Raw genomic sequence first — 13,999 nt, forward strand, 5'->3', positions numbered from 1 at the left:
GTGGGGTTCTCCCTTTCAGTCTTACCACAAATCCCAGAATTTTCTCAGAAGTTTCTGGGGTCGTTGTTGGTGATGAGGTTTTCTGTGGCACTTTTTTCTGGACAACATCCTGGTCCGGGCGCCATCCTTTTTAGGAAAGATTTTCCTGGTCCCTAATTCAAGGGCTACCTTCTTCGACAGAAATCAGTAAGTCAAAGTTTTCTTCTGTGGTCTAGTCCTTAGTTTACTCCTCGGCCATCAGTGACTTGGAGGTGACTGGGCTGATGGTAGCAACATTGGACATCATCCCTTTTTTTGCTTCTGCAATTAATCATGCTCAGACATTGGGTCGGAGATTGGACGATTTGTCTCAAGTTCTTCCGGAACAGGAGACAAGGGATTCTCTTCAATGGTGATTGTCTTGGGTTTATCTATCCCAGGGGACTTGCTTCAGCTAGCAGGAAGATAGCTCAGCATACTAATGCACTATGGCGACTCTGCACTGTAGCAAACCGAGGGTTGCTAGTTCGATTCCCGGCAATGTCTATTCAGCTTTTCCTCCTTTCGAGGTCGATAAATTGAGCAGCGCTTTGAGTCCCTTAATGGGGATTAGTCGCGCTCTACTAGTTAAATCATGTTTAAAGTAGTCAATCTTGGGGATTGTGACAACAGTCGCAAGTCTTCTAAGTTGGGTTTCCTAGCGGCTCGGGGACTTTGGTCTTAGAATCTGCTCTTTCCATTAAAATTCTGGACCTGAGAGCGATCTTAAATGTTTTCTGGCCTGGTTATAGTTAACCTTGGACCAGTTTATCAGTTCCAGTCGGAACATAGCTTCAATGGCTTTCATTTATCAGCAGGGGGAACGAGAAGTTCCTTAGCAATGACAGAAGTATCCAGGATAATTCAGTGGGCGGAGGACCATTCTTGTTGCCTGTAGGCAATCCACATCCCTGAGCTGAACAACTGGGAGGCGGATTTTCTGAGCAGGCAGAACTTTCATCTTAGGGAGTGGGAACTCCATCCGGAAGTATTCTCCAGCCTGATTCTCAAATGGGGTCGGCCGGAGTTAGATCTCATGGCATCATGGCAGAATGCCAAACTCCCAAGATTCGGGTCGAGATCCAGGGATCCCCAGGCGGAACTGATAGATGCTCTGGCAGCTCCTTGGACCTTCAATCTAGCATACCTGTTTCCTCAGTTTGCTCTTCTGTCTCGAGTAATTGCTCAAATCAAACAGGAAAGGGACACAGTGATTCTCATAGCACCGGCCTGGTCTCACAAGATTTGGTATGCAGATCTGGTGGCGATGACCTCTCTACCACCATGGAGACTCCCGTTGAGGAAATATCTTCTGATTCGGGGGCCATTCCTTCACCCAAATCTAGTTTCTCTGAAGCTGACTGCATGGAGATTGCACGCTTAATTTTATCCAAGCGGGGGTTTTTCTGATTCGGTCACAGAGACCATGATTCAGGCTCGTAAACCGGTATCTAGAAAGATTTACCATAAGATTTGGCATAAATATCTTTATTGGTGTGAATCCAAGGGCTACTCCTGGAGTAGAGTTAGGATTCCTAGGATTTTGTCTTCTCTCCAGGCGGGTTTGGAGAAAGGTTTGTCGGTGATTTCCCTAAAGGGTCGAATCTCGGCCTTTTCTAATTTGTTACACAAACGCCTGGCGAATGTCCCAGAAGTACTATCTTTTTGTCAGGCCCTTGGTCAGGAATCAGGCCTGTGTTCGAACCAGTTACTCCTCCATGGAGTCTTAATTTAGTTCTCAATGTTCTTCAAGGGGCTTTGTTTGAGCCTATGCATTCCTTAGATATTAAGTTGTTATCTTGGAAGGTTTTATTTCTTGTGGCTATCTCTTCTGCTTGGAGTGTGTCAGAACTCTCAGGATTACAGTGCAAGTCTCCTTATCTTATTTTCCATGTAGATAAGGTAGTTTTACTTAATAAATTGGGATTTCTTCCTAAGGTTGTTTTCTGATCGAAATATTAATCGGGAGATTGTTGTGCCGCCTTTGTGTCCTAATCCTTCTAAGAAGGAAAGACTTTTGCACAATTTGGACGTGGTCCGTGGTTTAAGATTTTTCTTGCAGGCAACTAAGGAATTTCGTCAGTCTTCTTCTTTGTTTGTGGTTTTCTCAGGAAAACGCAAGGGACAGAAAGCTACTGCTACTTCTCTTTTTGGCTGAAGAGTATCATACGTTTTGCATATGAGACTGCTGGACAGCAGCCTCCTGAGAGGATTACGGCTCATTCCACAAGGACTGTTTCTTCCTTATGGGCATTCAAAAATTAAGCTTCTGTGGTACAGATATGCAAGGCTGCAACTTGGTCTTCTCTTCACACTTTTAAAAAGTTTTACAAATTTGATACGTTTGCTTCGGCTGAGGCTGTTTTTTGGAGAAAGGTTCTTCAAGCAGTGGTGCCTTCTGTTTAGGTTCCCTGTCTTGTCCCTTCCGTATCATCTGTGTACTCTAGCTTTGGTATTGAATCCCATTAGTAATTAAGATGATCTGTGGACTTGTGTCTTAAAAAAGAAAAGAAAATTTAGGCTTACCTGATAAATTTATTTCATTTTTGACATGAGTCCACGGCCCGCCCTGTTCTTGTAAGACAGGTTTTTGGGTTTTTGTAAACTTCAAAACACCTCTGCACCTTGGTTTTTCCTTTCTCTTCCTAACTTCGGTCAAATGACTGGAGTGGGAGGGAAGGGAGGAGCTATTTATCAGCTCTGCTGTGGTGCTCTTTGCCTCCTCCTGCTGACCAGGAGGTGAATATCCCATTAGTAATTAAGATGATCCGTGGACTCATAGTGTCAAAAAAGAAATAAATTTATCAGGTAAGCATACATTTTATTTTTTCCTGTCCTTTCAGCTTATGCTGAATATTTTATTGTATGCTGAATATTTTTACATCGCTGTTTTAAAATAAATGTCAATTGAATCCGATATTTAAGGGAGAAGTCCCAATTTTAAGATAGGATTTTATATGTATCCTATGTTTAATTTCTTATGTTTAATTCCTTAGGAATAAATGTATTATTCATACATATTTTCAACTTTAAGAGTCTTTTTCTAGTTTTAGGCTCCTTAAAGGGACATGAAACCCAAATTTTTTTCTTTCATGATTTCGATAGACTACAATTTTAAACAACTTTCTAATTTACTTCTATTATTTAATTTGCTTCCTTCTCTTGTTATCCTTTTGATGAAATGTTTATCTAGGCAAGCTCAGGTGCAGCAGATAACCTAGGTTCTACTTGTTGATTGGTGGCTGCATATATATATCGATTGTGATTTTAACTCACCTATGTGTTCAGTTATAAACCATTAGTGCATTGCTGCTCCTTCAACAAATAATACCAGGAGCATGAAACAGATTAGATAATAGAAGTAAATTAGAAAGTTGTTTAAAATTGTATTCTCTATCTGAATAATGTAAGAAGATTTTTGGGTTTCATGTCCCTTTAAGCTTTTTTAGCGCCCTCTAAATATATATTTTTCTTCCCAGTACTACTCAAAACATTGTCATGCTGTAACAAACTTGCCTGCATATGTGATGAGCGAAACACAATATTCAAATCCTTTTCTGGTAATATTGTTAATGTTTCCTTCTTTTGTTGCTTTTGTCAGATTTTGTAAAATTTTTAATAATGGGTTCTCTTTACTGTTGCAGGAAAGTTTCTCTTGATGTTGCAGTCCATCAAAAGAGCCTATTCCATAGATAGCAATAATCCGTGGCTGCATGAGTGCTTAGTACGGTTTTCAAAGTCAGGTAAGTGCATCAGTTTATCACATACTTCTTTTAATAGTTTTGTGCTACAATATAAATACTTTAGCAAGTGTGTTTTAGAGCAAAGATTACAAAATTCAAATGGCAAAAAATTACCCCTCATTTGAAGCTGTTTTTCCATAATGAAAATATTTATTTCTCTTGTTAAGTGTGTTCAGTCCACGGGTCATCCATTACTTATGGGATATATTCTCCTTCCCAACAGGAAGTTGCAAGAGGATCACCCAAGCAGAGCTGCTATATAGCTCCTCCCCTCACATGTCATATCCAGTCATTCTCTTGCAAGTCTCAACAAAGAAGGAGGTCGCGAGAGGAGATAGGAGTTTTTTACCTAATTATTCTTCAATCAAAAGTTTATTATTTTAAAATGGCACCGGAGTGTGCTGTTTTTTCTCTCAGGCAGTATTTAGAAGAAGAATCTGCCTGCGTTTTCTATGATCTTAGCAGATGTAACTAAGATCCACTGGCTGTTCTCGCACATTCTGAGGAGTGGGGTAACTTCAGAAAAGGGAATAGCATGCGGGGTCCCCCGCAAATGAGGTATGTGCAGTAATATTTTCTAGGAATGGAATTGACTAAGAAAACACTGCTGTTACCCATATGATGCAAGTACAGCCTTTAATGCAGTAGTAGCGACTGGTATCAGGCTGATAAATGTATGCGCAGTTGAGTTATTTTCTAGGGACTAGAATTTGACTGAGAAAATACTGTTAATACTGAAATAAATGTATGAGCCTTAACTGCAGTAGAAGCGACTGGTAGCAGGCTTAGTGATAACTTTGCATAACACTGGAAAGTTGTTTTTAAAACGTTTACTGGCATGTTATTCGTTTTGTGAGGTACTTGGTGATAAAGCTTTTTGGGCATGATTTTTTTCCATATGGCTAACGTATTTTTCTGCATAGAAACCGTTGTAACAGGTCTCCCACTGTTGTAATATGAGTGGGAGGGGCCTTTTTTAGCGCCTTGTTGCGCAGTTAAAATTCTAGCACAGTCTTCCTGCTTCTTCCTCCTTGATCCAGGACGTCTCCAGAGAGCTCAGGGGTCTTCAAAATTCATTTTTGAGGGAGGTAATCAGTCACAGCAGACCTGTGACAGTGTGTTTGACTGTGATAAAAGCGTTAAATCATAAATTGATTATCCGTTTTTGGGTATTGAGGGGTTAATCATCGTTTGCTAGTGGGTGCAATCCTCTGCTAAATTCATACATTTACTGTTAAAATTGTTGGCTATAACTGAATTAGTTCATTGTTATTTCAACTGTGACAGTTTTTTGTGTTTTTAAAAGCGCTGCAGCGTTTTTTCTATTGCTTGTAAATTTATTGAAAGATTTTTTCCAAGCTTGCTAGCCTTCATTGCTAGTCTGTTTAAACATGTCTGATACAGATGAATCTACTTGTTCATTATGTTTAAAAGCCAATGTGGAGCCCAATAGAAATATGTGTACCAATTGTATTGATGTTACTTTAAATAAAAGTCAGTCTTTACTGGTAAAGAAATTATCACCAGACAACGAGGGGGAAGTTATGCCGACTAACTCTCCTCACGTGTCAGTACCTTCGCCTCCCGCTCAGGAGGTGCGTGAGATTGTGGCGCCAAGTACATCAAGGCCCTTACAAATCACTTTGCATGATATGGCTAATGTTATGAAAGAAGTATTATCTAATTTGCCTGAGTTAAGAGGCAAGCGCGATAGCTCTGGGTTTAGGACAGAGCGCGCCGATGGCACGAGAGCCATGTCCGATACTGCGTCACAATTTGCAGAACATGAGGACGGAGAGCTTCATTCTGTGGGTGACGGATCTGATCCGGGGAGACCGGATTCAGAAATTTCAAATTTTAAATTTAAGCTTGAGAACCTCCGTGTATTGCTAGGGGAGGTGTTAGCGGCTCTGAATGATTGCGACACGGTTGCAATCCCAGAGAAATTATGTAGGCTGGATAAATACTATGCGGTACCGGTGTGTACTGACGTTTTTCCTATACCTAAAAGGCTTACAGAGATTATTAGCAAGGAGTGGGATAGACCCGGTGTGCCTTTTTCCCCTCCTCCGATATTTAGAAAAATGTTCCCAATAGACGCCACCACACGAGACTTATGGCAGGCGGTCCCTAAGGTGGAGGGAGCAGTTTCTACTTTAGCCAAGCGTACCACTATCCCGGTGGAGGATAGTTGTGCTTTCTCAGATCCAATGGATAAAAAATTAGGTTAACTTAAGAAAATGTTTGTTCAACAAGGTTTTATATTACAGCCCCTTGCATGCATTGCGCCCGTCACTGCTGCAGCGGCATTCTGGTTTGAGTCTCTGGAACCAGAATCTTCAGGCCAATCTTGGACCTGAAGATCTTAAACAAATTCCTAAGGGTTCCATCGTTCAAAATGGAAACTATTCGAACCATCCTACCCATGATCCAAGAGGGTCAGTATATGACCACAGTGGACTTAAAGGATGCCTACCTTCACATACCGATTCACAAAGATCATTATCGGTACCTAAGGTTTGCCTTTCTAGACAGGCATTACCAGTTTGTAGCTCTTCCCTTCGGGTTGGCTACGGCCCAGAGAATTTTTACAAAGGTTCTGGGCTCGCTTCTGGCGGTACTAAGACCGCGAGGCATAGCGGTGGCTCCGTACCTAGACGACATTCTGATACAAGCGTCAAGTTTTCAAAATGCAAAGTCTCATACAGAGATAGTTCTAGCATTTCTGAGGTCGCATGGGTGGAAAGTGAACATGGAAAAGAGTTCTCTGTTCCCACTCACAAGGGTTCCCTTTCTAGGGACTCTTATAGATTCTGTAGAGATGAAGATTTACCTGACGGAGTCCAGGTTATCAAAAATCCTAAATGCTTGCCGTGTCCTTCATGCCATTCCAAGCCCATCAGTAGCTCAGTGCATGGAAGTAATCGGCTTAATGGTCGCGGCAATGGACATAGTGCCATTTGCGCGCCTACATCTCAGACCGCTGCAACTATGCATGCTAAGTCAGTGGAATGGGGATTACTCAGATCTGTCCCCTTTACTAAATCTGGACCAGGAGGCCAGAGATTCTCTTCTCTGGTGGTTGTCGCGGGTTCATCTGTCCAAAGGAATGACTTTTCGCAGACCAGATTGGACAATTGTAACAACAGATGCCAGCCTACTAGGCTGGGGTGCAGTCTGGAACTCCCTGAAGGCTCAGGGATCGTGGACTCAGGAGGAGAAACTCCTCCCAATAAACATTCTGGAATTAAGAGCAATATTCAATGCTCTTCTAGCTTGGCCTCAGTTAGCAACACTGAGGTTCATCAGATTTCAGTCGGGCAACATCACGACTGTGGCTTACATCAATCATCAAGGGGGAACCAGGAGTTCCCTAGCGATGTTGGAAGTCTCGAAGATAATTCGCAGGGCAGAGTCTCACTCTTGTCGTCTGTCAGCGATCTACATCCCAGGCGTGGAGAACTGGGAGGCGGATTTTCTAAGTCGCCAGACCTTTCATCCGGGGGAGTGTGAACTTCACCCGGAGGTGTTTGCTCAACTGATTCTTCATTGGGGCGATCCGGAGCTGGATCTCATGGCATCTCGCCAGAACGCCAAGCTTCCTTGTTACGGATCCAGGTCCAGGGACCCGGGAGCGGTGATGGTAGATGCATTAGCAGCCCCTTGGGTTTTCAACATGGCTTATGTGTTTCCACCATTTCTGTTGCTACCTCGACTGATTGCCAGGATCAAACAGGAGAGAGCATCAGTGATTCTGATAGCGCCTGCGTGGCCACGCAGGACCTGGTATGCAGACCTAGTGGACATGTCGTCCTGTCCACCATGGTCTCTGCCTCTGAGGCAGGACCTTCTAATTCAGGGTCCTTTCAACCACCCAAGCCTAATTTCTCTGAGGCTGACTGCATGGAGATTGAACGCTTGATTCTCTCAAAGCGTGGTTTTTCGGAGTCGGTTATTGATACGTTAATACAGGCTCGGAAACCGGTTACCAGAAAAATTTACCATAAGATATGGCGGAAATATTTATATTGGTGTGAATCCAAGAGTTACTCATGGAGTAAGGTTAGGATTCCTAGGATATTGGCTTTTCTACAAGAAGGTTTAGAAAAGGGTTTATCCGCTAGTTCGTTAAAGGGACAGATTTCTGCTCTGTCTATTCTTTTACACAAACGTCTGGCAGAGAATCCAGACGTCCAGGCTTTTTGTCAGGCTTTGGCTAGGATTAAGCCTGTGTTTAAAACTGTTTCTCCTCCGTGGAGCTTAAACTTGGTTCTTAAAGTTCTGCAGGGTGTTCCGTTTGAACCCCTTCATTCCATTGATATTAAGCTTTTATCTTGGAAAGTTCTGTTTTTGATGGCTATTTCCTCGGCTCGAAGAGTCTCTGAGTTATCTGCCTTACATTGTGATTCTCCTTATCTGATTTTTCATTCAGACAAGGTAGTTCTGCGTACTAAACCTGGGTTTTTACCTAAGGTTGTTTCTAACAGGAATATCAATCAAGAGATTGTTGTTCCTTCATTATGTCCTAATCCTTCTTCAAAGAAGGAACGTCTTTTGCATAATCTGGACGTAGTCCGTGCCCTGAAGTTCTACTTACAGGCAACTAAAGATTTTCGGCAAACTTCTTCTCTGTTTGTCGTTTATTCTGGTCAGAGGAGAGGTCAAAAGGCTTCGGCCACCTCTCTCTCTTTTTGGCTTGGTAGCATAATACGTTTAGCCTATGAGACTGCTGGACAGCAGCCTCCTGAAAGAATTACAGCTCATTCCACTAGAGCTGTGGCTTCCACCTGGGCCTTTAAGAATGAGGCCTCTGTTGAACAGATTTGCAAGGCTGCAACTTGGTCTTCACTTCATACCTTTTCAAAATTTTACAAATTTGACACTTTTGCTTCTTTGGAGGCTGTTTTTGGGAGAAAGGTTCTACAGGCAGTGGTTCGTTCCTGCCTTGTCCCTCCCATCATCCGTGTACTTTAGCTTTGGTATTGGTATCCCATAAGTAATGGATGACCCGTGGACTGAACACACTTAACAAGAGAAAACATAATTTATGCTTACCTGATAAATTTATTTCTCTTGTAGTGTGTTCAGTCCACGGCCCGCCCTGTCTTTTTTTGAGGCAGTTCTAAATTTTAATTAAAACTCCAGTCACCACTGCACCCTATAGTTTTTCCTTTCTCGTCTTGTTTCGGTCGAATGACTGGATATGACATGTGAGGGGAGGAGCTATATAGCAGCTCTGCTTGGGTGATCCTCTTGCAACTTCCTGTTGGGAAGGAGAATATATCCCATAAGTAATGGATGACCCGTGGACTGAACACACTACAAGAGAAATAAATTTATCAGGTAAGCATAAATTATGTTTTCTATATATAAATGGAAAAAAAATCTTCGAATACATTGTTTTTAACATACTTAAAGTTTTTACAGTTTCAATAAACAGTTTGTGAAGTCTCTGTAATTGACTGGATTGCTTCATTATTTTCATTTAATACATTTGTTAAGTTATGCAATAAATTTGTACTTGCACTGTTACTTCTTGTTAATATTGTACACAATCTTTAAAGGCCCTTAATAAATTATAGATATTATGTATTTAAAACGGACATTATGTACATGTATTTGTGTGGTTCTTTTTTAAATTATATTAAAAAAATATAATTGTTTAATATATATATAGTTGTTTAAAGATTCATGTGACAGACTGTTACCTTGACCTTTTTTTTTTTTTGTAGTAAAATATTTTGGTACAGTTTTAAATTTACTGTTTTTCCTGTAAGTTTGGAAGAGGGTTTGATGTTGTCATGCAATGTTGTTGTTTCCTTCCTAATATGAGGAGAGTCCACGGCTTCATTCATTACTTGTGGGAAATGCAGAACCTTGCCACCAGGAGGAGGCAAAGACACCCCAGCCAAAGGCTTAAATACCTCCCCCACTTCCCTCATATCCCAGTCATTCTTTGCCTTTCGTCACAGGAGGTTGGCAGAGAAGTGTCAGAAGATATGCAGCAGTTCCTTATGGAGGGTAGTACCCTTCGGAATGGGACTGGAGTTTTAAGTAGTCTTGTCAAACTCACAGTGAGAGCATTGACGAATGTTAGGGTCTGGAGATTCAAGGAGAGTCTTTCTGCGAACCCATCCAGACTCGTATTAACAGCTCCTAAGTAATCAGTGTTGACAAGTTTCACTGCCTGCTTCTATCACTCAAGTCCATGTCCGTTGCGATGCTAAAAGACTGTCAATCTTGAGAGGCTGTGTGCCTGTTCCACGGCAGAGATTCCGGTAAGATTGTTTCATTTTTATACACATATGATAACGCAAGAAGACAGGGTCACAGTGTGACTCCTTTTATCTGTATGGAATCAAGGGTTAATATCTCCCGAAAGGGATTATTAAACAGGGGATTTAACGCATAATTTACTTTATTATATTTTATGCTGCGACATGTGTGAGATGAGGCTCAGGCAGCTGTTGGAATGTACAGGTTTTTACTTTCGTTTTTGGTTAGCTGTGCAACCTGTTAGGTTTGGCATGCTTTTTCCTGTAGCAGGGGTGGTCCTGTATCGCACACCACATGACCAGGTGTGGTCACACTGATTTCCTCTTTCCTGACCGTGCGGTTTACCGGAGACAAAGCGGTTTCTTTGTGGGCCCTGGGTCATAGGAGGTGGCGAGTGCCCTAGCCATTGGGGGGTATAAAGGTGCCATTTATCTTTTTCTATAGTCTATCTTTCAAACGCAAGCTATGGAGGACTCTGATACGTTGGAGGGTACTCCCTCTTTACCTAAATCTAATACCTGTCTATATTGTGAGGAGGCTACAGTATATCCGCCTGCTCAATTATGTTTCACATGCCTTGATAAAGTAATTTTGTCTAAGAAAACAAATATGTTTAGTACCACTGAGCCGTCCACCTCTGAGGAGTCTTCGTCCCATGAGGTGCGTTCTCTACTGTCATCTCCTATTACACATGCAGCTTCCCATTGCACTGCTAATCCTCCTCCTGGAGGGGCCCTTTTACTTCCAGACTTTACTGAACAGTTACAAACAGCAGTGTCTGTGGCCTTCAGTGCTTTACCTCGCCCAGCTACGCGCAAGAGAAAGGTCAAATACTGCTATCCTTTCCAGGGGTCATCTACTAACTTATTGGACTTATCTGATACCAGACTATCCGATGATGACGTCTCTGATACTTCAGAGGATGCTCTTTCTGGGTCGGAATCTGTTGCCTCTAAGCCTCCAGCTGTGGAGGAACCAAACTCTAGATTTAGAATTGAACGCTTTCTATTAAAGGAAGTTTTGGCTACTTTAGAGGTTCCGGAACCAAAATTACCTGAGGAACCTTGTATTCCTAAACTAGATAAGGTCTACAAGGACAGGGTTGTACCACAGACATTCCTGGTTCCCGTAAAGACGGCAAATATTATTAAGAATGAATGGCAAAGACTTGGTTCGTCCTTTTCCCCTTCCTTTAAGAAATGATTCCAGGTTCCAGGCTCTCAATTAGAGTTGTGGGGTTCCCTAAGGTGAATGGCACTATCTCCACTCTTGCTAAACACACTACTATCCCGCTTTGAGGATAGTTCCTCTTTCAAAGAGCCCATGGATAAGAAGCTAGAAACTCTGAGAAAGATGTTTCAGCACACAGGATATTTATTTTAACCGGCAGCGGCGGTTGCTGCGGTGGCTGGATCCGCCACCTATTGGTGCGACTCTTTATCTGAATTGATCGAGGTAGAAGGTCCCCTTGACACGATCCAGGAAAGAATTAAGGCCTTGAGTGGCTAATTATTTTATTTGTGATGCAAATATGCAGATTATTCGTCTGAATGCCAAGGTGTCAGGTTTTTCAGTACTAGCACATAGAGCACTCTGGCCGAAGTCTTGGTCTGTGGACATGACTTCAAAGTCTAGACTTCTTTCCCTGCCATTTAAGGGGAAGATTCTTTTGGGTCCAGGCCTGGACTCAATCGGACGCCGGAGATAGATCTTATGCTGTCCTGACTCAATTCCAAGCTACCCAGATACATGTCGCGGTCCAGGGATCCTCAGGCAGAGCTTGTAGATGCATTAGCAGTGCCTTGGAGGTTCAGTCTAGTTTACATCTTTCCACCGTTACCACTTCTCCCTCGCGTAGTGGCCTGCATCAAGCAGGAGCAAGCTTCGGCAATACTAATTGCTCCATTGTGGCCGCGAAGGATGTGGTTCGCGGACCTTGTGGGGATGTCTTCATCTCCCCCTTGGAGGTTACCTTGTCCCAGGGATCTGCTGGAACAGGGTCCTTTTGTTAATCAAAATCTAGATTATCTGAGGCTGACTGCATGGATATTGAACTCTTAGTCCTAGCCAAGAGAGGTTTTTCTGAGAGAGTGATTGATACTCTCATTCAAGCTCGAAAGCCGGTCACTCGTTGCATCTATCATAAGGTGTGGAGGACCTACTTATTCTGGTGTGAAGAGTGTGGATTCCCCTGGCATAAGGTCAAGTTTGCCAGGATTCTTTCCTTTCTCCAGGATGGTATGGAGAAGGGCCTTTCTGAGAGTTCCCTTATGGGACAGATTTCGTCTCTATCTGTGTTATTGCACAAGAGGCTCGCTGAGCTTCCTGATATAGTGTCTTTTGTTCAGGCTCTGTCTAGAATCAGGCCTGTTTTTAGACCTACCGCTCCTCCTTGGAGTTTAAATCTAGTTCTTAAAGTTTTGCAGGGGGCTCTGTTTGAGCATATGCATGCGATTGACATTTAGTTACCGTCTTGGAAGATACTTTTTCTACTGACTATTGCTTCGGCACGCAGAGTCTCTGAGATGGCGGCCTTGCAATGTGAGCCCCCTTACCTAGTTTTTCATGCTGATAAGGCTGTTCTTCGTACTGGGTTGGGGTTTCTTCCTAAAGTGGTTTCTGATCATATCATCAATCAGAAGATTGTGGTTCCTTCCTTGTGTCCTAATCCTTCTTTACCGAAGGAATGGTTACTTCATAATTTAGATGTGGTTCGGGCATTGAAATTTTATCTTCAAGCTATGAAGAATTTTAGGCAGACTTCTTCCTTGTTTTTTGTCTTTTCTGGGAAGCGTAGAGGGCAGAAGACCTCTTCCACTTCCTTATCTTTTTGGTTGAGGAGTATTATTCGCTTGGCTTATGAAACAGCGGGACATAAGCCTCCTCAGAGGATTACGGCTCATTTAACTAGAGCTGTGGCTTCATCTTGGACCTTTTAGAAAGAGGCCTCTATGGAGCAGATTTGTAGGACGGCTACCTGGTCCTCCTTACATACCTTTTTGGAGAAATGTTTTGCAAGCTGTGGTGCCCTCAGAATAAGGGTCCGCCTCTCTTTTACCCTCTCGTTTTCATTCAGTGTCCTCTAGAGCTTGGGTATGTTTCCCACAAGTAATGAATGAAGCCGTGGACTCTCCTCATTTTAAGATGGAAAACATAAATTATGCTTACAAGATAATTTTCCCCCGTCTGTTTTTCTCCGTTGGGCGGACCTACATTTTTGTTTATTCTTCTGGCATATACCCTGATATTTCTCCTACTGTTCCTTGTTCCCTTGGCAGAATGACTGGGATATGAGGGAAGTGGGGGGAGGTATTTAAGCCTTTGGCTGGGGTGGCCAGGTTCTGTATTTCCCAAAAACATAATTTATGTAAGAACTTACCTGATAAATTCATTTCTTTCATATTAGCAAGAGTCCATGAGCTAGTGACGTATGGGATATACATTCCTACCAGGAGGGGCAAAGTTTCCCAAACCTCAAAATGCCTATAAATACACCCCTCACCACACCCACAATTCAGTTTAACGAATAGCCAAGAAGTGGGGTGATAAAAAAGTGCGAAAGCATATAAAATAAGGAATTGGAATAATTGTGCTTTATACAAAAATCATAACCACCCCAAAAAAAGGGCGGGCCTCATGGACTCTTGCTAATATGAAAGAAATGAATTTATCAGGTAAGTTCTTACATAAATTATGTTTTCTTTCATGTAATTAGCAAGAGTCCATGAGCTAGTGACGTATGGGATAATGACTACCCAAGATGTGGATCTTTCCACACAAGAGTCACTAGAGAGGGAGGGATAAAATAAAGACAGCCAATTCCTGCTGAAAATAATCCACACCCAAAATAAAGTTTAACGAAAAACATAAGCAGAAGATTCAAACTGAAACCGCTGCCTGAAGTACTTTTCTACCAAAAACTGCTTCAGAAGAAGAAAATACATCAAAATGGTAGAATTTAG

The 13,999-nt window shown here is 42.3% G+C and overlaps 1 protein-coding gene across 1 annotated transcript in view; it reads left to right on the forward strand.

Annotated features, from left to right (window-relative positions):
• The window catches only part of NAA16 (N-alpha-acetyltransferase 16, NatA auxiliary subunit), a 325,238-nt gene that overhangs the window by 228,125 nt on the left and 83,114 nt on the right, over positions 1 to 13,999 (forward strand). The window contains 1 exon segment of the mRNA XM_053707967.1: positions 3,663 to 3,761. Within this exon segment, the coding sequence (XP_053563942.1) occupies positions 3,663 to 3,761 (99 nt within the window).

This window comes from Bombina bombina, chromosome 3 (genome assembly GCF_027579735.1).
Source record: "Bombina bombina isolate aBomBom1 chromosome 3, aBomBom1.pri, whole genome shotgun sequence".
Lineage (NCBI taxonomy): Eukaryota > Metazoa > Chordata > Amphibia > Anura > Bombinatoridae > Bombina > Bombina bombina.